Genomic DNA, 22,595 nt, shown 5'->3' on the forward strand with positions numbered 1-22,595 from the left:
ACCTACTCATTTTGTCTCCTGTATTTCCAGAACCAGGACTACCTCAACAGAGCCTGGTGCTGGTTCTTAAAATACAGGGGAACCCTATGCATTCCTTCCCCTGTATTTTAAGAACCAGGACAGGCTCAACAGCCCGGGGCTGGTTATGCTTGTGGAGGGGGGTACATCTTTTTTTTTTTACTGTTTACTAGGGGTTTCACAGATTTCAGTCATCTGTTAAGGCTTTGGTAGAATTCGGACCTTGTAGTGCAAGTCACATTACAAGGTCCGAGTTTTCATAGGAGGAAACTCACACATAATTTAATAGCCTCGAACTCAAAAGTTTGGAGGCTATTACATTTGGCGGGTTGTGGGACAAACTTGGGCCATGAAATGTGTGCGAGAAGGCCAGAGTTTGTCCTGCACACAAAACTTGCATCTTATTTTATTTACCACAAAATGACTTGTTTGGCAGTGCCTGTAGCACGTAGCAGCTTAGCAGGCAGGGATACAAGACACTACAAGTGTCCTTTCATTGAAAAGGTGTCTTCACACCATCGCAGTTATGTAATATACAGATTAGCGTCATGTTGAGCAAGCTCCTAGCGGCAATGTCTGTAGCGGTTAGCGGCAAAGTCACCTCTGTGGCATTGCGTACAAATTAAGGATGGGGGATGCAGAGCATGCCGTGAGTTAAGCAGCAGTACCCTACAAATCGTCAGCATGAATTCATCTCTTTTTGTTGAAAGTTGAGAGTGCGTTTTTATTACCGAGGTGTATTGCAACTTGTACTTTGTGTTTGCGACTCTTCCCTGTATATTTATACATAAGTGTGTGGTATGTGGGCGGGCAACTAGGGCAGATACAATGGGATCGGTATGAAATACCGCCGGACGCATGTTCAAATCCCGACACTGGAAGACAGGCAGTTAAGATCCCGACATGTAAGTATTTTAACTGTTTACTAACCTAACCCCCCCAAAACCCTAACCCTCCTTTAGGGGGTGCCTAACCCAAACCTCCCCCTGTGAGTGCCTTAACCTAACCTCCCCCTTCCCCGCAGCCTAAACCTAACCCTCCCAGGGGGGGTGCCTAACACTAACCTCCCCCCTGGGGTGCCTAACCCTAACACCACCTTCCTCTAGCCTAACCCTAAACCTCCCTCCCCTTGGAAGCCCCTACACCGCAGCTGTCCGCGTCCGCCGCCCGGCTTACCCTCAATCGGTATGCCGGGTGTCGGGCTCCCAGCGTAGGTAAAATGACAGGCGTCGGGATTTCGATAACTGTCATTAGACAGTCGGGAAGCCGGCGGTCGGCATTTCGACCGTTGGCTTCCTGACTGCATCCCGATACAATACAGTAGCAAAAAGAAAAAAAAACTTTGTGTGTCTTGATTGACAAATGTTCCAGTGCAGAGCAATACATAAGTAAAATTAAAATTATATATATATATATATATATATATATATATATATACTGTAGATAAAATAATATTGATACAAAATTAGATTTCTCAATGCTGTTGGTCTTACTGGAAATCAAATCCCGGTGATGGCTATGGTAAGCATTCACCTTAACCACTAACCCATGTTAGTATGGACATCTGGACGCCATGTTGTACGTGCATCTGAGACTCAAAATTGTGTAACATCCCCTGTGGTGTTGATAGTGTAACATAAGGATTCATGTTATCCATTTCAGTGGGAATACAGATCCCAAGCCAGCCTGCCCCGGCATCTCAGATGTCCGGTCAGTAACTGGCAGCTGACACATGTACTTCCAGTACAGTATAAGGAAAATATTTAAAAAATATACAGAACTCACACGCCGAATGATTTAATCCTTTATTATGCACTTACACTACTATACTGTACATCAGCGTTTTTCAACTAGTGTGACACGAGCGGTTAAGTGTGCCGCGGCGGTCAGCTCAGAGCACTTGTAGTATAGTGTGTTTTATTCCTGTGGAGGCCAATGTAGTGTTTTTTATTCCTGTGGAGCCCAATATGTGTGTATATTTTTATGTGGGAGCCAAAGTTTATATTTTTTTTATTGGTCATGCTCACCACATAGCCAGATAGTGTGCCTTGGCAACTTTAAAATTTTGTGTAGTGTGCCTTGAGTTTAAAAGGTTGAAAATCATTGCTGTACATGCTCACCTAGTCTTAGACACATGTACAGCATCTGTCAGCCAATCAGTGGACAGTGCCACAGAAACTGCATTGACAATTTGACACGTGCGCTCTCCGTCTTTTCTGGCGTCTCAATGCATTATGCTGCGACTCAGTATGCCATAATGCGACTTAATACAACAAACTGTGACACTGCATGGCGAGTGCAGTAAGGCATGCTACATGCTGTATGGACGCTAGATATAATAGGAAACATCTGTAAAAGTGCAGGGAAACCATGGAAAATAAGCAATTTACCTTCATATATTGTGAAATCTTTAGTTTGTGAAAGGATCTAAGCAAATTGGTATCTTGAAAATCTAAGAATTTTGCTGTAACAGATCTAGGAATTCCCAGACTCAATTAGCACCACCGTTGTGAGCTGGACTCTCTTGAAAGAAAGCAGGATCCTCCATCTCAGCCAGCTGATGGAAACTGTCCCATCCACTTTTTCAGCCAGATGTAAGTGGTGTGCATAACTCCAAATGAGCTAAATAGGGTATTAGAGTAGAGCAGTGAGGAGCTCATTAAGATGTGTCCATGCACAATGCTCCGCCCAACGGAAGTCCCAATGTAGTTAAAGTTATTAAGTTATACAAAACTCTGTAAGACTTTGACCCTCCATTTATGTATCATAAATATCTAAAAATCATATAATTTAAATTAGCTGTTGCTCTGGGTATGCTCCTTTCAGCATTTATAGTATCACATGGTAGGCTGTTCTTGCCTTCTTGTGGTGATAAAACTCTTATTATAGGGAAGATAAAAAAGTTATAAACAACATCTACCAAAATACGCAATATTTAGGGACCACAAAACCAGTAATAAAGTTAATGTATTTTGCATTTCTGTAAAATTGTTTGCTATAATTTTTCTATTTACTATTTTGCATGTTTGAGGCTTTAGTTTTTTCACAGAAGCATACAAGTTTAATGGTGCCCATACACGGTACAATTTTTTACCCGATATGGACAGTTTCGCCGGGTTATACAGACCAATCGTATGAAAATAGGTGTTTTTTGTGTGTTCTGCGACCCAGATGCGCGGTTTTGCAGGGAGATCTCAAACGATCGTGTATGATGTGACACACCTCGTATGTACTTTTGTTTATCTGTGATCCGATGTAGGATCTGTGATGTCCCTTGATGGATTTCAAATCGTGTACGATAGATCAAATCGTATAGTCTTATGTGGAATCGTTGGACTTTAAACACATATCGCACAGAATCTGAAGGGAAAAATTTTCAAGTGAAACCGTATGTGACATCAGATCCGATTACAAATCGCACATCGTATGGCCAGCATAACAAACCAGGGTGGTATTTATGAAATCTAAAGACTTTAAATTAGCCCTTTGTGATCCAGATGTTCAGCTCAAACACTGAAAAACTGGATCTGTCCAAATGGGACATGTATATAGTAAATCCTGCTTGCTTAATTTAAGTTAATTCGTTACTTAACTTCATAAGTTCTAGAGCGGTTAGGATACCACAAACTATTAGCCCCCTTTCACAATGTACTTGGAGCCCTCATCATTGCTCACAAGCACAGCATAAGCTGTTCATATAGCGTTCTGCATGCCCTCTACCTAGTGCGGTGGCAAAGTAAGCCATAATTAAATACAAAAAGTCAGTGTAGTTATTGCCCTACATGTGCATGTCTCGGCTGGGTGGGGTCATAGACGCTGCTCAGACAAACACATGGGACAATTATGTTAGTTGCAGAGGGCCTGCAAATTTTAATCAGGTGGCTAAGTGTAAATTAATATATTTTTTACCCTTTTCCCTACAGATGTTCAAGAAAAAGAAATAATAACAAAAAAATATAAATAAAAACTAATCCAAGTCTCATACTTTCCTTTTCCAAAATATTAAATTCACTTGGATGCAAACTAAATGAAAATATTAAGGATTTTTCCTATACAAAATATTGTTCTGATCCTAAAGTTCTAGAGTTAGTCATGAACATTGTCATTTTACAAATGAATGTTAGAAGGACTATATAACTTTGATCTTTTAGAGAAGAAAAGCATGTATAATTATATTAATACTATTAATAAAGACTGTACCTCGCCACCTCTTTGTTTTGTCCACAAAGCAGCAAAATGTTTTCAGTGCTGATAAAGAGTGCCCAGCACGGGAAGCATGCCAGTGTCAAGATTACTGTGGCCCGCTGAACAATTATTCCAATTAATTTCAGGTTTTTTCTTCCATAAATCTAAGAAAAACATAAATAAATATTTGTTCTAATAGTTTGATGTGAAGTCTTTCACGTGTAATGTGGAAAATATAATTATAAAGCTGACCAGTCTCTTATATTAGTAGGTTGGGTAATTGTTTATTATTTATCCCTGAAGTAAATAGTCTTGGACAGTTTATCTTTTTATACTAATAGATATAAAAAGATTTATTCTGATTGCGGTGAGCACTTTAAGCGCTGCACACTCTTTAACATGTCAGATGCAGTGTTAGATAGAAAATTATTACTATTACTGTATTTACTAGTATTTTAGAGAATTTAGACCCATCATAAGCCAGGTTGCTAATTATTGTGCCCAACATTACAGTTTTTTTCCTTCCCTCACTCTCATCTGTCCCCTCACCAGCATCTCCATCTTTCTGTCTCTTATCTCTGCACTCCCAATTTCCACATCACTAATTTCTGGCTCTTTCACCTCCCTTTCTAACTGTCTCTCATGTCTGTCCCTCTCACTTCTCCATCTCTTATATCTCCCCCTACCTCCTCATCAATCATCACCAGGACCGCCATCAGGGGGGGACTTCTAGGACTAGATTGCTGGGTCCCGGAGAGAGAGGGGGGCCCACCCACAATGGGGCAGCCGCTGAAAGAGAGGAACCGTGCTGTCAAGAAGAAGGTAAGTAAGAGGGCTGGCTCTGGAGAGACAGAAGGGGGCTGGCTGTCTGGGGACACATAAAGGGGGCTGGCTGGGAATATAGAAGGGGGGCTGGCTGGCTGGGGACACAGAAGGGGGCTGGCTGGAACTGGAAAGACAATGCAGAAACACGGGGGAGGGGGCTGCCTATTTTGTCAGTCCAGGGCCCGACACATCTTTGATGGCAGTCCTGGTCATCACTATCCCCCTCAGGTTCCCACTGCCTCACTGTCTGTTAGCTCTGTCCCCTTTCCTTTTCCTCCCATATCTCATTTCTGTCCTCCTCACCTCCCCCGAACTGCCATCTCTGTCCCCTCACCCACACCCCATCTCTCACCTATCCGTCTCACATCTCCATGCCTCATCTTTGTCCTCCTCACCTTCTTCATCTCACATCTGTGCCCCACACCTCCTCCTCATCTATCATCTCTGCACACTTCTCTTCTCTCCATTTTATTATGTCTGTCTCATCCCCCACCCATATCTCATCTCTGTGCCCCTCTCCCCTCTTCTCCACAACTCTCATCTCTGGCCCCCTCACCACTCTATCTTCTTCTCTCTCATCTTTGTCCCCAATGTCAGCCTCTATATATTGTATAATGATCCTTCCGCAGGTTCACCTACGGAAACCTTGTTATAACTTTTACTTTCTCTAGATAGTCAAGTTTGATCGTCTTCTTGGCGCTCCGCCAGGGCCGTTTCCGACCCCGGCGGGGCCGATCCGAGGACCACACTAAACCATCCAATCATTTTTCATTATTTATATATATATATATATTTCATTTCACAATTTTTTTTTTTAAAGGTAAGGGAAATACTAGTTGTGAGAGCGGGCGGTCTGCCAATTTTATTGGTGGGGGGCCCCCAAGTCAGTTGCCCCGGGTTTTCCACAAACTTTAATCCGGCCCTGCTTCCCCCACTCTGTCCTGCCCCGTTTCGATGTATATACTTCCCCTCGGGCGCAAAGTGGTACTCTGCCTAAAGTCTGTCACTTGCTGCAGTGGGAACATTGGAAGGGCGGTGTGCGCCCCAGCTCTCACTGCGCATTCATCTTGATGATAGGACAGACCTTAAAAGATTATTATAGTGATTATAATAGTCCAAATGCCTATAGTTCCATGTTTTAGCCACATCTCTGCCTTAGCATAACAGTATAAGGCTCATGGACACCACGTAATGAAGATGGAAAAAGTGTTTTCATTTGTTGTTTATTGTATTAATATCTTTAAAATTGTATATGTAAGTTTTAACAATATCCATATATTTGCCCCTAGAATAAACAAGGCTTGGATTCGAGGTATGATTCAGACTTGGGAATAGAGTAAGAAATAGCAATTAACTGTGACCCTGGACAAACCATGCTGAAATCAAGGGGTTCAAATACATACATTGTTTTTGCGTGTGTGGTAAATACTGGCTGCTTTTCCATGTAGCTCACATTTTTACACTGTAAATAACATTTCAGTTTACACACCTCTCCTAAATCTAAATCTCTCTGCACATCCTACATCTGCCTCATCTGCAGTGCTGCATGGTTTTATCAAGATGCACAGTTAATTCTTCTTTCTTACTCTATTCCCAAATCTAAATCAGGCCCTCAAATCAGTATTGGCCATGGATATTACAAAAGCTCTTGAAGAGCGGCTGGATTTGAGCAGAACACTGAACCAAATCCAGGATGGTTCTAACTTATAGTTCAACATATTCTGCCCTCACAAATACAGTTACAGCTCTGAATAATAGGAGTACTGACCACAATGGTTCTTGGACTTTAAGAACATTTAACAATTTCTAATTCTAGTGTAATTTACCTGTGAGATGATCGTATCACATGCTGCATTTAATCCATATCCCACTGCATCTCCAATCACTGATACGTACTATTGTAAAAGAAACACATGAGAAGTTCTACTAAATAGTAACAATTTTTTTTACAGTATATAGCTCTTTTCTCCATTGGTACAACCCGGGCAGCGGCTGAGCCACCCGGAAGAGCTCAGCGCTGCCCGTGCATAAAAGTTAAGCCGCAGGTGGCGATAGTTAAGCTGCAGGGGCATCTCCAGGCGGTGATAGTTAATCTGCAGGGGGCAATTCTGGGCAGCGATAGTTAAGCTGAGGGGGCATCTCCGGGTGGCGACTCTCTCGCAGGACACTTAGGAACCGCTCGCGGCACACCGGTTGAAAATCATTGCTCTATAGCCTGTCCCTGCTCATTGGTGTTACTGCTCCTCAGCAGCTTCTGTTGTCAGTGTAACACGTCCAGCGCCCCCTCACCCACATCTCTGTCTCACTCCTACATGGCATGCCTATATTCTGTGTGCAACTGTGGGTGCATCTGCTTGCAAAATGCTACATTAAAGTGTCAGTGGCTGTGACGGGGGGCACCAAATTATAATTTGCCTCCGGGCGTCTGGGATGAATTTACGCCACTGGTACTGCAGAACATGTACCACTGTTTTGCATGTAAGGCTGATTCAAGAAAAACCTGAAAGAAAAATAAATATAATTTTTTTCATTTATTAACAGTTTCTTGATTTAACAGATTGAGTGGCACACCAATGGAGTTGGGACGGGGCACCAGTCAAGGATGCCCTTTCTCCCCTCTCCTCTTTAACCTTGCCATCGATCTGCTCATTCGCCTACTGCAACAGTGGTCTAGTTTTCACGGAGTTAGCACGGGGATCCATAGTATCAAACTCACGGTATATGCAGACGACATTCTTTTATATAAGATCCCCAACATACTTTACCTTTGATTATGCATAAGTTCAGGCAGTTTGGTGACATCTCTGGTCTTAAAATTAATGCAGACAAATCAAGGGCAATGTTTCTTCACCCCACCATAGTCACTCCTTCCTGGGGCGTGTTCTTTCCATTCTCCTGGGCTTCCTCACACTTGGAATATTTGGGTATTATTTTGCCCAAGAATCCTATCCAACTTTTTGAAATGAGTGTGTCTCGGATGACTCGACTTATTAATGGGGAGCTCAGGAATTTGAAACATTTGATGCTCTCATACATTGGCAGGGCCGCCCTCATTATGTTGATGACTTTTCCCCGTCTTTTGTATATGTTACAGGCATTACCCATTCTCCTTATCGTGAGGAATTTTTAGCTAATTAATAATTTGTTTCGATCATTCTTATGGCAGGGTGGAAGGGCTCGTATTAGCCTTAGGATGCTATATCAACCTAAATCTAATGGAGGGATAAACTTTCCAAGCGTCTTGGTTTATAACCATGCCTCCCTGATGAGGTTCTTGATAAATTGGTTACAAGATCAAGAGGTTTATGCTAATACATCCCTTGAATCGCAGTTCCTACCTGTCATGGCCCTAAAATATTTTTTTCATATTCATGATCAGGAAGTTCCCTTAGAGGCTCACAAAAATCCTTTATTAAATGACGACCAGATGCCTCTTGCATATTCTGCGCCACAAACCTTGCCTTAATGCTCATAAATCAATCCATCTCCCATTCTTGCGCAATTTAGATTTTCAAGGGGGAGAAGTGACTTATCCATTCACGGTGTGGAGGGTGGGGGGGGGATTCACAGTCTAAGCCACCTACTTAACTTTGATGCGCAGCAACCCGACATTCCTCGAGGCAACCTCGAAAATTCGAGACCCTATGGGCGTATCCCCTAGGTTATTTTCAGGCACATTATAAAGCTTCGGTGGTGCGGGCATTCTCAGCTGTTGATTGGCGTAATCCGTTAGACCAACGCCTTTCTGGACCTGATCACTTGTATGATGTAAGGGCCCAGGGGTGTGCGCTGAAAGTGGTTTATTGTTTGACACTGTAAGCATTGATTTCCTTGTCTATGCTGGATCTTTATACCTATGTCTTGTTAACCTATGTCTGGTGTTTTTTGCTTCCATGAATAAAAAAAATAAAAATGTATATGAGGTGGTATATGGTCCCAACAAGCAACACTATTTTTCATGCTTCAAACTTATGTTGAAGGAATTGCAGCCAAGTGGGCTCCTTTCTACATATTTGGCGAGATTGCCCAATAATCTCACATTTTTGGGATGGAGTTCTGGGTATAGCAGCCCGAGGCCTTCATACCCAGCTACCTAAGGACCCTTTATTTGTTCTCCTTTCATTAATATTTGGATATCTTGATAAGTTTGACAAATTACAATGTCACATTTTCAACTAAACGTGAAATAGCTGGCGACTGGCAAAATCCCTCTTAGCTTTCTCTGCATGTTGTTCTTCATAGGATCTCGCTTGCTGCTTCCATGGAATATATTACCAGTCTTCTCCATGATATGGTGCAGACATTTCACTCTGTGTGGGACCACTTGGCATTTTCACAAGAACAGACACCCACGTGTTATTTTGTAATTGTATTTTTTTTCATACTGTATGTTGTTTCTGTATATCCCATCCCCCACCCAAACACACATTTATTTATTTTTTAATCCTTATATGATAGAACTTGTGGTTAAATGATTGAAAGTGGACCCCTTTTCCTTTCCCTTTCATGACCCCTTCTCACTATATCAATAAATGTAAAAATCCAGCAATACTTTTCGATTCCCACAAGGTATACTCATCCAACCTTGTTAAACTGACTTTGAGGCCGTTATTACCTTTTCACCTAGGTCTGTAATTTTTCTGTTTAGTTGTCTATGTGATTGTATTGTTTTACATTTTTTATGTGCTTTTAGCTGTCAGAAATAAAAAGTTTAAAATATTCTGAATAATGAGAACAGTTATCATATAGACGTAGTTAAACATAGGTCAGGCTTGCCGACATTTAGCTCCCTCCTTCCGGGAGGGAGCTGTCGGGCTTACACAGCTGGGGGCGTGACGTGGCCAAAGGGGGTGGGGCCCGGCAGCTGACGTGTCGTTGGGGGTGGAGCATGGGGGCGTGACAGCACGATTGCGTCATCGTGGCTCCGCCCCCTCTTCACAATGCCGTGATTAATGGCATTGTGCAGCTGGGGAAGGAGCCACTGTGACACGATTCAGCGCGAATCATTTCACCGGCCCCCCCGCTGCTGGGGTTTTTACTTACAATCGCGCAGGGGTGTGGACACATCGCCGGGGGCCGGGAGGCTTGCCTGTGTTTCCGGGGGGCCGGGACCGACACCCGATTTTCGGGAGGCTCCCGACCAAATCGGGTGCGTACTCAAGTATGACATATGTAAACATTTGGAGTCCATGGGGCCTATGTGATAATTATACAAGAGATGCTGCTTCTTTTTTGATAATGTGGAGGACTACATGCCGGTGTTCTACATTTGACCATTTCTGTCTATTACATTTTAAAATATTTGACAGCGACGTGGCATGGTTGCTGTGTAATAGAGTTTTTCACTCATTGAAACATACTTTATTTCATGGTTTAAAAGTATGTGCTGGTTTTTTATGTTTGGCTTGTATATGTACCATGCACACCGCTTCAATTTATGCTCAGTGCGTGCTGTGTCCCCAAAATATTTCCATATTATATTTATTTATATCCATCTATATAAAGATATAAGTTATTATAGAGTACTACATGTTCTACATTGACTCTTGTCATGCAGAACTGTATAATAAATAGTCATACATCTGCACTCCCTGAGCGCTAGTAATAGGACCGAATTTTGGGATGAAGTGTGTGTTAAGGAGTTTGCCAATGAACCATGCAGTGTATAGCAATATGTAGATGTCCTAGGGGTGTATTTACTAAAGTGCGGGTTTATAAAAGTTGAGATGTTGCCCATAGCAACCAATCAGATTCTAGCTATTATCTTCTAGAAGGTGCTATATAGATGTTAAGTAGAATCTGATTGGTTGTTATAGGCAACATCTCCACTAAAAACCTGAACTTTAGTAAATATACCCCCTAATGTCTTATATGTTCTGCCTTTTAGAGTTATTTGTTTAACTGCTGCAATACATTCCTTAAGCTGGGTACACACTGGCAGATATATTGGCTGATCAATTGATCGGCCAATATATCGGGTGCCCGTCGGCCAGTGTGTACCAGCGATATGTATCGCGTCGGCTGTGCTGCACAGCCAATTGACAGAAATATCTGCAGACATATCTGTCCATCGGCAAGTGTGTATGGGCGAACAGCGGCAGCATGGGGGTCGCGGTGCGACGACTGGCCAGCGAGACCCGCGGCTGCCTGGAAGGCGATGGACGTTCAGTGTATATGAACGACCATCATCTACAGATATATCTGCAGATCACTCGATCTCCAGATATATCTGCAGTGTGTGCCCAGCTTTAGTTAGATCACATGCATATGGCCAGACAGAAAGATCACCAAATAAGTAATGTATACAAAGCAGTTAAAGTTACTTTTTGAAAATAAATAAATAAATATGTATACTCACAGTAATGGCAAGCAAGATTGAATCCAGTTCTATTTTTCCAATACGTCCAACAAAGATGGTTGTTATAATAACTGATGAAAAATTAAAAAAATTTGTAATAGCCTAAATTTTTAACAAACAAACAAATTGTTAGGAACACAATACACAAAGCAAAACATTAGTAAGGCCATTTCAAGATGCCAATACCACAAACGAAATTTCTACATTTTATTAACGTTAAGAGTTTCAATAACTACTGTTGGTGGACACTTCTAGTTTTCAACTTCCAGATAAAGTAGCATGTCTTCTTTTTACAGAAGCAAATACAGAGTTTTAGCATTCATAGCATGCACAGGAGCAACTGTACGCATTTTTGTTTATGTCTGTTCAATTTGGATGGATCTTTGCTTTACATGAAATTTGCGTTTTAGGGTGGGAAATGGGCAGTGACAGTGTGATCGCACGGCACTCTTCTGTCTTGTGGGAGAGTTATGGGCATGTAGCTAAAGTTCTATTCTGAGTCATGCGTATGGGGAAGGGAAGCCTGTTTGAGATAGATCTCTTGCACCTGGCATGTGACTAGTGCAAGTGCCGATACTAATGATAACTCATAAGGATGTGGACGGAAAAAGTGTGCAGAGTGGCTTCCTGCTTGAAGCTGCATGCATTCTCACATTGGCCCTATGGAAACTCGCACTAGCATAACATAGTAAATGGGGCTGGTGCAAATGCAGATACTAATTATGACTGTTGCAGCTATGGATGGAAATACAATGGGTGGGACAGCATCCCTCTTGAAGAAGCATGCATCCTCACATTAGCCCTATGGAAACACACACTAGCATAAGATAGTAAAATCTGTCACAGCATCACGCATGCACAGTCACTTTGCGTCCAACTGAGAATCCAACTTGAGTCCAACAATGTTGTAATATTCTGACAAGTGCATACATGGCAATATTTGTTAATTATCCAAAATCTTTGAACAGTTACTTGAAATCTGAATCAGACATTGTAACTGTTTAATCAACACTTGGGTCATTCTTTTTTTTTTTTTTTTAACATGAGTAAACATATACTAATGTATGGAAACTATTTGCCTATATTGACTACTAGTATGAAGGTCTGCAATTTCTGAACACAGTGTAAGGACATTTTAGACTGGTTACAAATAGTTCATTTTATAATTCAAACAAAAAATGTAAAGTTATTACAACCAAACCAAGTAAGTAATCATTCATTTAAATGAGTATAGAACATCCAAGCTTAGATTTCAGGGCCGGCTCTAGGGGTGTTCGAACTGCGCGGTCAACCATAGAGGGCGCACCCCTCCCCAACATCCCGATTTCAGCGGGACAATTACTGTCCCGCTGTTCCACCCGTGGGCCGAAGTGCCCCGCGGGTGGTTAAATCGGGAGGTTGGGGACCCCCCACTGCCGCAGCTGTGTGGAGGTGCCGGACCCCGGAGACTCTGAATGGATGCTGCGCGCATGCGCGTGGCATCCATTCAGTGACGGGAGAGGGCTGCGGGAAGCCCAGTTAGTGAGGCTCCCCCCAGCCTGACGTTATTTGGAGGCGAACACGCCTCCTAATAACAGCACATAGCAGGCGTGGCCTATGGTAATTAGGCCACGCTCCCATTTTCGGTCACACGCGGCAAAGATAGGGCGCGCTGGAGGGGGCCGGCACAGAGTGCTCCGACCCCTGGAGCCGGCCTTGTTAGATTTGCATATGATTGCATACTCTGTGAACAATCCATTTGCTATAAATCGAAGATGTCAACGCACACTTTATTTATACTGGGAATGTGGCCTGGGTGCCAGCCTTGGGAGGACACTAGAAGGGGTTTCTAGTGAGAAGGGCCACCAGCTTCCACTGGTATATGTATTTGATAAGGGATGCACCAGGCGTTGCTGCATTAACACATTGAGGGGTCTATTTACTAAGCAGTGTTAAGAGAAGTGAAAAGTGAATAGTGATAAGGTGCCAGCCAATCAGCTCCTAACTGCCATCTCACAGGCTGTGTTTGAAAAATGACAGTTGGGAGCCGATTGGCTGGCACCTTATCACTTTTCACTTCTCATAAACCTGCTTAGTAAATAGACCCCTGTGAGCTGCAGGGGGGAGATCACTGCAGCTTACACACTCTGAGACACTCCTATGAGGATTCAGCACCAGGTGACATTGGAGCGATTGTAGATGATCACATGCTTCTCTGACCCCTGGAGATCAAAAACCTCATGGAAGTGATCTCATCAGAGGTTGCCTGTTCTGCTACAGACAGCTATAGTGCCAATGTGCCTTTTGCTAGCCCTGCAAACCCTATAGAAAATACCAGATAAAAGAGATCATGAATTGGGGGGTTTGATGGTATGTGGATGTGGCAATTAGAAGGGTATTGGTGGCATGTGGCGAAGGTTTGACGGCATGTAAGGGCATGTCCAATGTTAGTGTAAAGGTGCATACACACTAGACCAGTGGTTCCCAACCATGGTCCTCAAGGCACACTAACAGTAGAGGTTTTAAGGATAGCCAAACTTGAGCACAGGCAACTTAAATAGTACCTCAGTTATTTTGATTAAACCATCTGTGCTTTAGCATGGATATCACCAAAACCAGGACTGTTAGTGTGCCTTGAGGACAGAGGTTGGGAATCACTGCACTATACGATATGCTCCCTGAGCGACATCGTCTAGTGTGTCCCTGGCAGGGTGTGCTCAATGTCGTTCATGACATTGAGCACACCTGCTGAACGATATCATTAACTATATCATTCAGCGACGGGCTCTCTCCCCCATTCCCCAACATGCAGCAACTTCAAAATATCATGAACGATAAAGACGAACGACCTGCGGGAACACGCATCGTTGGTTGTTTATCGTTTTGGTGAAAAAATGGATGATAAAGTGAAAAACTGAACGATAACGTTATTGTTTAATCGTCCACTTCAATCGCCCACTGTGTACGCACCTTTAGAGGAATGTGGGGAGGTTTGATGGCATACAAGGGGAATGTGGGTAGATGTGAGAGGCACAAAAGGGGCATATTGGGAGGTTTGAGGGACTTTTTTTTTACCCCAGTTCAACAGTTCCTCCACAGTGATTGTATGCAAGGTAGCAGTGTGAATGAAAGTGAAGAGAGTCTATTGAAGATTATTTGGACACCAGACACAGCAGTGATGGTAAGAGCTGTGCTGAAGACTTTTGTGCACATATTACAATGTGGGGATGTCTGGTCACATGTGAGTAAATGTATGGACGTCTGTGTGGCACATGAATAAGCCTGAGGGTATGTGGGAGTGTTTACCCTTTCTTATACCCTTTCAGAACAAATATATTTAGGCAGGAATGTGTGTATGAGTGTCTAATGTGAATAAAAGTTTAGCTTCACCTGTTACTTTGAATAAATTAAGATGTATTATTAATGGAGTTTGAAACAGTGGCGGAACTCCCGGAGACAATGGAGTCATTTGCCGCCGGGCGTCAGCCCTGAAGGGGGCACCTGGCTCCATTGTCCCCGGGAGCTGCATGGAGAAGGAGCGCCGCTGATCGGCGCTCCACCTCCACTGGTGTAACTACGGAGAGTGCAAGGGGTGCGGTTGCACCCCTGCACCCTCCATTTGCCGGGCACCCACTGAGTGTGTTACCAGCGGGCGCCCGGCTCCTATCCTCCTGGCGGTAGCTGGAGGACGGAGCTCCCTCCGTCTTCCGGGTCCCGCAGTGTACTATGGGAGTGACGTCATAACGTCACTCCCATAGTGCCGAGGAGCGGACGCCGGGGACGGAGCTCAGGAGTGAGCTCCGTCTTCCGGGTCCCGCAGCGCACTATGGGAGTGATGTAATGACGTTACTCCCATAGTGCCGAGGAGCGGACGCCGGGGATGGACAGCAGCAGCACTGGAGCGGGGATAAAGGTAAGTGTTTGTTTTTGGGGGGTTTTTTGTGCGCGCGCGCGGTGGGGGCCATCACTACTGGGGGCAACTACAGGGGCTCACTACTGGGGGCAACTACAGGGGCCTACTACTGGGGGAAACTACAGGGGCTCACTACTGGGGGCAACTACAGGGACCTCACTACTGGGGGCAACTACAGGGACCTCACTACTGGGGGCAACTACAGGGTGCTCACTACTGGGGCAACTACAGGGGCCTCACTATTGAGGGTAACTACAGGGGCCTCACTACTGGGGCAGCTACAGAGGCCTCACTACTGGGGGCAACTACAGGGTGCTCACTACTGGGGCAACTACAGGGGCCTCACTACTGGGGGCAACTACAAGGGGCCTCACTACTGGGGGCAACTACAGGGGGCTCACTACTGGATGTACTGCATAGGGGGACCATTACTGGGGAGCACTACATAGACGGACTACTACTGGGGGCATTATATAAAAGGAACTGCATAAGGGGGGCGGCGGCAGCTGGGGCTGGCATAGGTGCTGGGGGGTGGTACATTTTAGTTTGGGGGGGGGGCACCAACATTTATCTTGCCTCCGGGCACCTGGGATGAAGTTACACCACTGGTTTGAAATAGTAATACAACACAGAATAAAAAAATACAGCATGTCTGAAAATATGTTTCATATAAAAGTAGTTAATGGTAGCGGAATCTTTAAAAACAGATGACAGGATTACCTGTTGTTGTATTGGGCGTGATATGAAAAGAATACTATACGACTGGGATTTTCAGAAGACAATCTGGGATTATTATAAAACAACATTGCATCAAGACAAAACATAGCTTTCCAAAACATACTAATTGGTACCAATATGGAGATGACACATTGGGCCTTATACAGAGCCACACGCAATGCCTGTATTTACGGAATTGTGCAAATTTTTGCTACTGCACGTAAGTCCCCCAAAACTCGTACAGTACATGTGTTACGCAACTTGGAAAAGTGCTGGGCATTCTTGGGTAGTGACTAAACAGAGGAGATGGTCCATCTTTTAGTACGTTGCTTAAGTATTTCCATACACAGGTGCTCAATCATTGATATACTAGGCCATACTCAGGTGGAATATCTGTCCGATGGTGGCATCTAAAGATACACCACGGTGTATTACAGCATCTATGGATGCTGAAATGCATCTCATACCTCGCACATTCATTTGCACAGATGTACACCAGGGAAGGGCTTTATAGCCGCATTTGCAAAAAGTCTCAGACTGGCGACCACCAAAAAATATGCAGCCCTGACCACGTCTGTGTCCACCTATGAATCAGGCCCATTACAGTGTAAGTATGCTGATGTCTTTTTACATGTATATATGGATACAGCAATATAAATACACTCATTGTTCCTAAACCATAATCATTTCATTCAGTTACATTGTTAAAACCAAGTGTGGTGAGACGACTAGGAAGAGAGATCTTGGTTATGTATGCATAGTGTATACACAGTCTTCACCTTACATACTACCAGCATGGCAGGCAAACGGTAAAAATTACAAAATGAACAGTTTTCCAGAAACAATGACATTTGTATGCCAGTAACTTACCAGAGGTCCTGCACACCATAAAAGCATCTTAAACTCAAAACCATTTTCTTGGATTACCAGCTTGATCTCTGTGATATCAGACTGCACCAATTAGAGCAGCAGCTACACGACATGCTGACAAGTTGATATTGTCCCCAGTGTGAATTGTTTTCTCCAAACAGAAAAATCTATTGATTTTGTCATTCCAAACTGTTTAGTTGTTCTACCTATAGGACATTTGCTGGAAAAGTTCCACAATTGAAACATCTCTAGAACACCATTGCATAGAAGGCAAAGCAAACCTGGACAATCTGAAGTCAACAGGCTAAAGGGGAGGGAGAGATAAAATGTCTTTCTGCATTCAGACTGGTTTGTCCTCTTATTGTATTGTACAATGACTACAAGTTTCTATTTGGCCTTGGGCTTCTGTGACACTATTATTGTGCATGGAAAGGTTCAAATGTACATTATTCAAAATATAAATAAAAAAGCTGCTGGCCAATTTACTACTTGAATTGTATCCTTTTGTCTTATGTTTATCCTGGTTTTCCCACCTCACATCTTCCCTATTTTATCCCATTTACATTTGTTCCTTTTTCTGAATTATTCATAAAGTATGTTAAAAAAATTATAATTTTATGTGACTGGAGCTAGCAGATTTTCAACACAGAAACGTATAGGGAAACAAATGTAAGTCAGAGCCCTAATTTACAAATCCCTGGCAAAGTTACGGTTCCTTTGGATATTGCCCACACTTTTTCTGAGTAATATACTAGTCTACATAATCAAGCTACCAATCCAAACATCCACAGCCTTCTCCGACAAAGATAATTGTCTAAAAAATACCCATCAAAACTAGATTCAACCAACACTCAAGTTCCTAACAGTAATTGGGTGGAAGATCCCCAGGGTAAAGGTCCCTGGACCTGATGGCTATATTAATAACTTTTATATCAAATTTCAGAAGAAGCTGACCCCAAGTTTATCAAATATATTTAATGACACGAAGATGATCCTGGAGGTTCAGATAATTGCTATTACTAAATCGGAGAAAGATCTTTGTCCCAGAATTACTGCACGGATTGATTACATTACTAAACTTAGACAGAAACCTGTATGCAAAGATGGTTGCACATAGACCTAAACTGCTGATCCTAATTCTGTTACAAGAAGACCAAGTCAGGGTTGTACTTAGTAGACAGGCCTCAACAATATCCAGAGTCTTTAATGCTTTAGATGTAAATGACCAGTTGCAGAAACACTCTCACTTGACAAGAAATAGGCTTTTGATAGGCTACATTGGGGTTATATGAAGGAAATCTTGGGCGGGTTTGGGCTCAGCAGATGTTTTATTGGATCCATCTTGGTAGTCTATTTGTCACCAATGAAAAGAATATTCACTAAGTTTTTTTAATCTATTTTGTTCCCCTTTACTAATGGCAAGCACCAGGGTAGTACCATTCGGGTTCCATTATTAATGATGTGCACCATAAGATGTCTTTTTTGCAGTTGATGAACTGCTATGCATTACCAATCCCAAGAACTCTTGACAATACTCCATGCTGTCCTGGAGGAATATTAAGGTGTTTTATACTACAAACTAAAACCACCGTCAAAACTAAAGCGTTCCCCTTCTGATGTTCCTGCACAAGTCCCATAAATATACTTGGCATTTTAAGATTTTGAATTACTTGGGTATTGAGATTCAAGATAATGACAAAGACACTCTAGTGTGTATTTCCAAAGCAGTGTCTTGCTTCTCGACTAGTTTGACCTCAAAATTTAAAAGTGTCACTAATAAAAAGTACAAAACCCAGCATGTTTCACACTTATTATTAGTGCCAATTAAAATTTTGAGGTGAAAGCCAAAGGTTCGTATACATACCCTTTTGACTTGTAATTATCAGCCTTTCTTGACTTAAGTAGTCACTTTAACAAACAAGGATTGTATGTCCAATGAGGCCGCTTTTCTTCCTTAAGTTTTAAAAGTCCATAAATGCTTACATATGTAAAAAGAAAAAACCTAGAATGTCCAGACAGACTATGTCGCTACCTAAACTCGAGGGTATCACACAAAACAAAAAAATTACCAGCTTCTAAGCGCAACCTAATGGCTGCCAAAATCAAGGACAAAGACTCCTAGTGTTCACCCACCACTGAATACATACAACAAAATGAGAAAATTGGAGTCCTCAGATATCAGCACCCAAATAGACGATCGATATGTCAATAAATGTCAATAGTGTCTGTAAACGGACCTGGTCCCCTTCTTTTTCCTTATAATTTTCCTCTTGATGTCTCAGAAGTACATGCGGACAAAAGGAGAGAAAAAAGGAGAGAAAAAAGTACATGCAGACAAAAGGAGAGAAAAAAGTACATGCGGACAAAAGGAGAGAAGAAAAAACTTTGAAATTTTTTTTCAAAGATAAAGATAAAAGTGAAGTTGGTAATAATGACTCAATGTTTAAGCCTAAATCTGTTTTTTTCCCGTCTTTTAAAAAAGGATGTTATATAGAGACATTCGAGAAAATGGTAAAAGAGGAGATTGAAACCACCAACTTTAAACCCATAAAAGGGAACTTGAGCAAAATAGAATGTGAGGCTTTAGAGAGTTTGAAAACTAACGAAAAAATCGTAATTAAGCCAGCAGATAAAGGAGGGAGTGGTGTTGCAGAATGTCAGTGAGTATAATCAAGAGATTGAGAGACAATTGTCTGATACAGATACCTATAAGAAATTAAGAGGAAATCCCTCAATAAATATCAGTAAGGCATTAGATATTTTATTATCCAAATATGAGGAAAAAGAAATATTGACTGATAAAGAATGTAAATTTATTAAAATAACCAATCCTTCAAATCCAGTGATATATACATTACCAAAGATGCACAAAAACCAGGACCATCCTCCTGGTAGACCTATTGTGGGAGGGACAGACTCCATCTCTTCTAATCTTTCGCAACTGATAGACTATAAGCTACAACCCATTGTAGTAAAAACGAAGTCTTATGTGAAGGATACTTTGCAGGTTATCACTGAATTAGAAAAGATACAATGGAGTTCCGATATGTTCCTGGTGACAGCTGATGTCACTTCCCTCTATACCATTATAGAGCATGCTCATGGTTTGGAGGCTACTAGATATTTTCTGGAACAAGAAGGTATAGATTCTGAGCAGAGGAATTTCATTCTGGAAGGTATTGAATTTATTTTGAGAAACAACTTTTTTTGGTTTCAAGAATCCTTTTATCTACAAACCAAAGGGACTACCATGGGCACCAGGTTCGCCCCAAGCTATGCCAACTTGTTCATGGCCCACTGGGAAATTACATCTGTCCAGGGGGGCCATGAATATGGGGCAAGCCTGGTGTCCTGGATGAAATATATAGACGATGTATTATTTGTATGGAAAGGTGATGGTGACACCATGGATAAATTCTGAGAGTATCTTAATACAAATGAGAGAAATGAAAGATTGACATTCAATAAGAGCAGAGAGATAGTTAATTTCCTGGATTTATCTATATTTATTGAAGATAATAATATCCACACGAAGGTGTTTTCCAAACCGACTGATAGTAATTAGTTTATAAATTTTACTAGCAACCATCATGTTAATTGGCTACGGGCAATACCTAACAGTCAATTTCATCGAGTACGGAGAAACTGTTCTAAACAAGAAGATTTTGTCACTCAGGGGGCAGTTATGAGAGATAAGTTCCTGAAAAAGGGATATATGAGAGACCAGGTGGAGAACTCCTTTAAGAAATATGAGAATATCAATAGATCCGTTCTATTAAACTCTAACACATCAAGAGCACAAACGAAGGATGAAAGTATCCCATTTATTACTAAATATAGTGGGCAATATAAAGAACTTGAAAGAATTATAAGTAAAAACTGGTATATTCTGGGAAAAGATACAGAAATTAGAGAGTATATTAAAGATAGACCGCAATTTGTTTATCAAAAAGCGGATAACATCAAACAGAAAATTGTTAAAAGTGTTTTACCATAGACTTACCAGAAGTCAGATCACTTCTAAGGGTTTCTACAAATGTGGAGATTGCTCTATGTGTAAGAATTGCGGATCTCAACATATGAAAACTACTGAATATACGTCGTGTGCAAATCAGTCAAAAAAGAAAATCGATAAATTCATTACTTGTAACAGTAAGAATGTGGTCTACCTACTGCAGTGTTCCTGCAATAAACAATATATGGGTAGAACCACACGTAAATTGAAGGAACGTTTAGCAGAACATGTACGCAATATAAGGAAAGGGTTAACAACCCATAGCCTCTCTGCACATTTTGATAGTGTGCACGATCGTAATCCTGCCCATCTAGTCCTCTTTTGTGGTATCCTCCAAGTTCCCCATATATGGAGGAGGAATGATAAAGAGGCTAGATTGGCTAGGGCTGAAATGAGGGCGATTTTTGAGTTGGGCACCCTTGGACACAAGGGGCTCAACTATGATTTTGAAATGAAATGGTTTCTCACTTAAATAATATTCTTTGTTATATTCACTTCACTTCCGTTCTGCGTTCCATAGGTGGAACGAGGAAGTAGCATAATTCGTCCAGTCCACCTGTGTGGGTTATCCATAGACCAAACTTCCGGTTAGCGTTCCGGCTAGTGTAACGTGGAAGTGATGATGTCTAAAGAGGCCCTTTCTTTGAGTCCTGTGGGTCTGAAAAAGAGATCCCTTCCGGTAGGTGGACGCGCTCCTAGCTAAGGAGCGCTACGTGACTGGCCGAAGTTGAGACATCTGGGTAGCTGTAACCCGGCGGCGGAAGTGGGTGCGTTCCAAAGGGTGGAATGCATTTTGTTTTAAATGTGAAATTAGGTTTCTGCATATTTATCGATACCTTCCATTAATTGAGGTGGATTGGTGTGGATTGCGCTGAATGTATAAGGTGGGTTAAGCGGCCATATCTGGTGTATAATATGAGGTTTACCATTATGAGTGCAGACCCCGCCTCCTCATTAGGTGATGGAGGGGAGGGTATTTAAGGTGGATCTGAGGTGGTTGTTCATGATGCCTTGATAAAAACCTGCGGGTAGAAATGCGTTGGAAGATTCTGTATTTTATGGAATTTTATTTTTATTATATTTTAACATTTGATGTAAAGCTGATTTAGCTTTTGTATTAAATAAATTCATATTAAATCATTCCCACCTCGGATACTTTCCTGTGCCTATGGAAAAGAAACCGTTATACAAAAGAACAGCTTGCAACTGATGTGAGTATGGTACGCTTGACCATTTATTTCATCGTTTGGATTTTTGTTGGGAAAGACAGTATTATAGAAAATTAAAAGATACCTTTCAAAGATTGCCTACCCACTTACTAAAGTGAGTTAGGGTACGCATTAATGGTGTATGTTGAGTTTCAGTACACCGACTATATAACGTTGACAAAAAGGACCAACCAAGTATCTCTCCTTTTTTTCTCTCCTTTTGTCCGCATGTACTTCTGAGACATCAAGAGGAAAATTATAAGGAAAAAGAAAGGGGACCAGGTCCGTTTACAGACACTATTGACATTTATTGACATATCGATCGTCTATTTGGGCGCTGATATCTGAGGACTCCAATTTTGTCATTTCGAGGGTATCACGCTTGTGTTTATTTGTTTGCGAAGCCGGACTGGAGTCGCTGGTTGGAATGAGTTCTGGAGCACAAGTCTGAAAATTGGACGGTCTTATATAGTTACGACTCATGAGATGTAGTATAAGGCTGAAGGA

General features: G+C 42.1%; 1 protein-coding gene across 1 annotated transcript in view; it reads right to left on the reverse strand.

Moving 5' to 3' along the window:
- The window catches only part of LOC148506737 (multidrug and toxin extrusion protein 1-like), a 113,899-nt gene that overhangs the window by 85,750 nt on the left and 5,554 nt on the right, over window positions 1-22,595 (reverse strand). The window contains exons 2-4 of the mRNA XM_088446336.1: window positions 11,387-11,457; window positions 6,855-6,923; window positions 4,214-4,367 (exon numbers count right to left, since the gene is read on the reverse strand). Coding sequence (XP_088302462.1) covers window positions 4,214-4,367; window positions 6,855-6,923; window positions 11,387-11,457 — 294 coding nt within the window. The remainder of the gene's footprint in view (window positions 1-4,213; window positions 4,368-6,854; window positions 6,924-11,386; window positions 11,458-22,595) is intronic.

This window comes from Taudactylus pleione, unplaced genomic scaffold, assembly GCF_031769625.1.
Source record: "Taudactylus pleione unplaced genomic scaffold, aTauple2 ptg000397bl, whole genome shotgun sequence".
Lineage (NCBI taxonomy): Eukaryota > Metazoa > Chordata > Amphibia > Anura > Myobatrachidae > Taudactylus > Taudactylus pleione.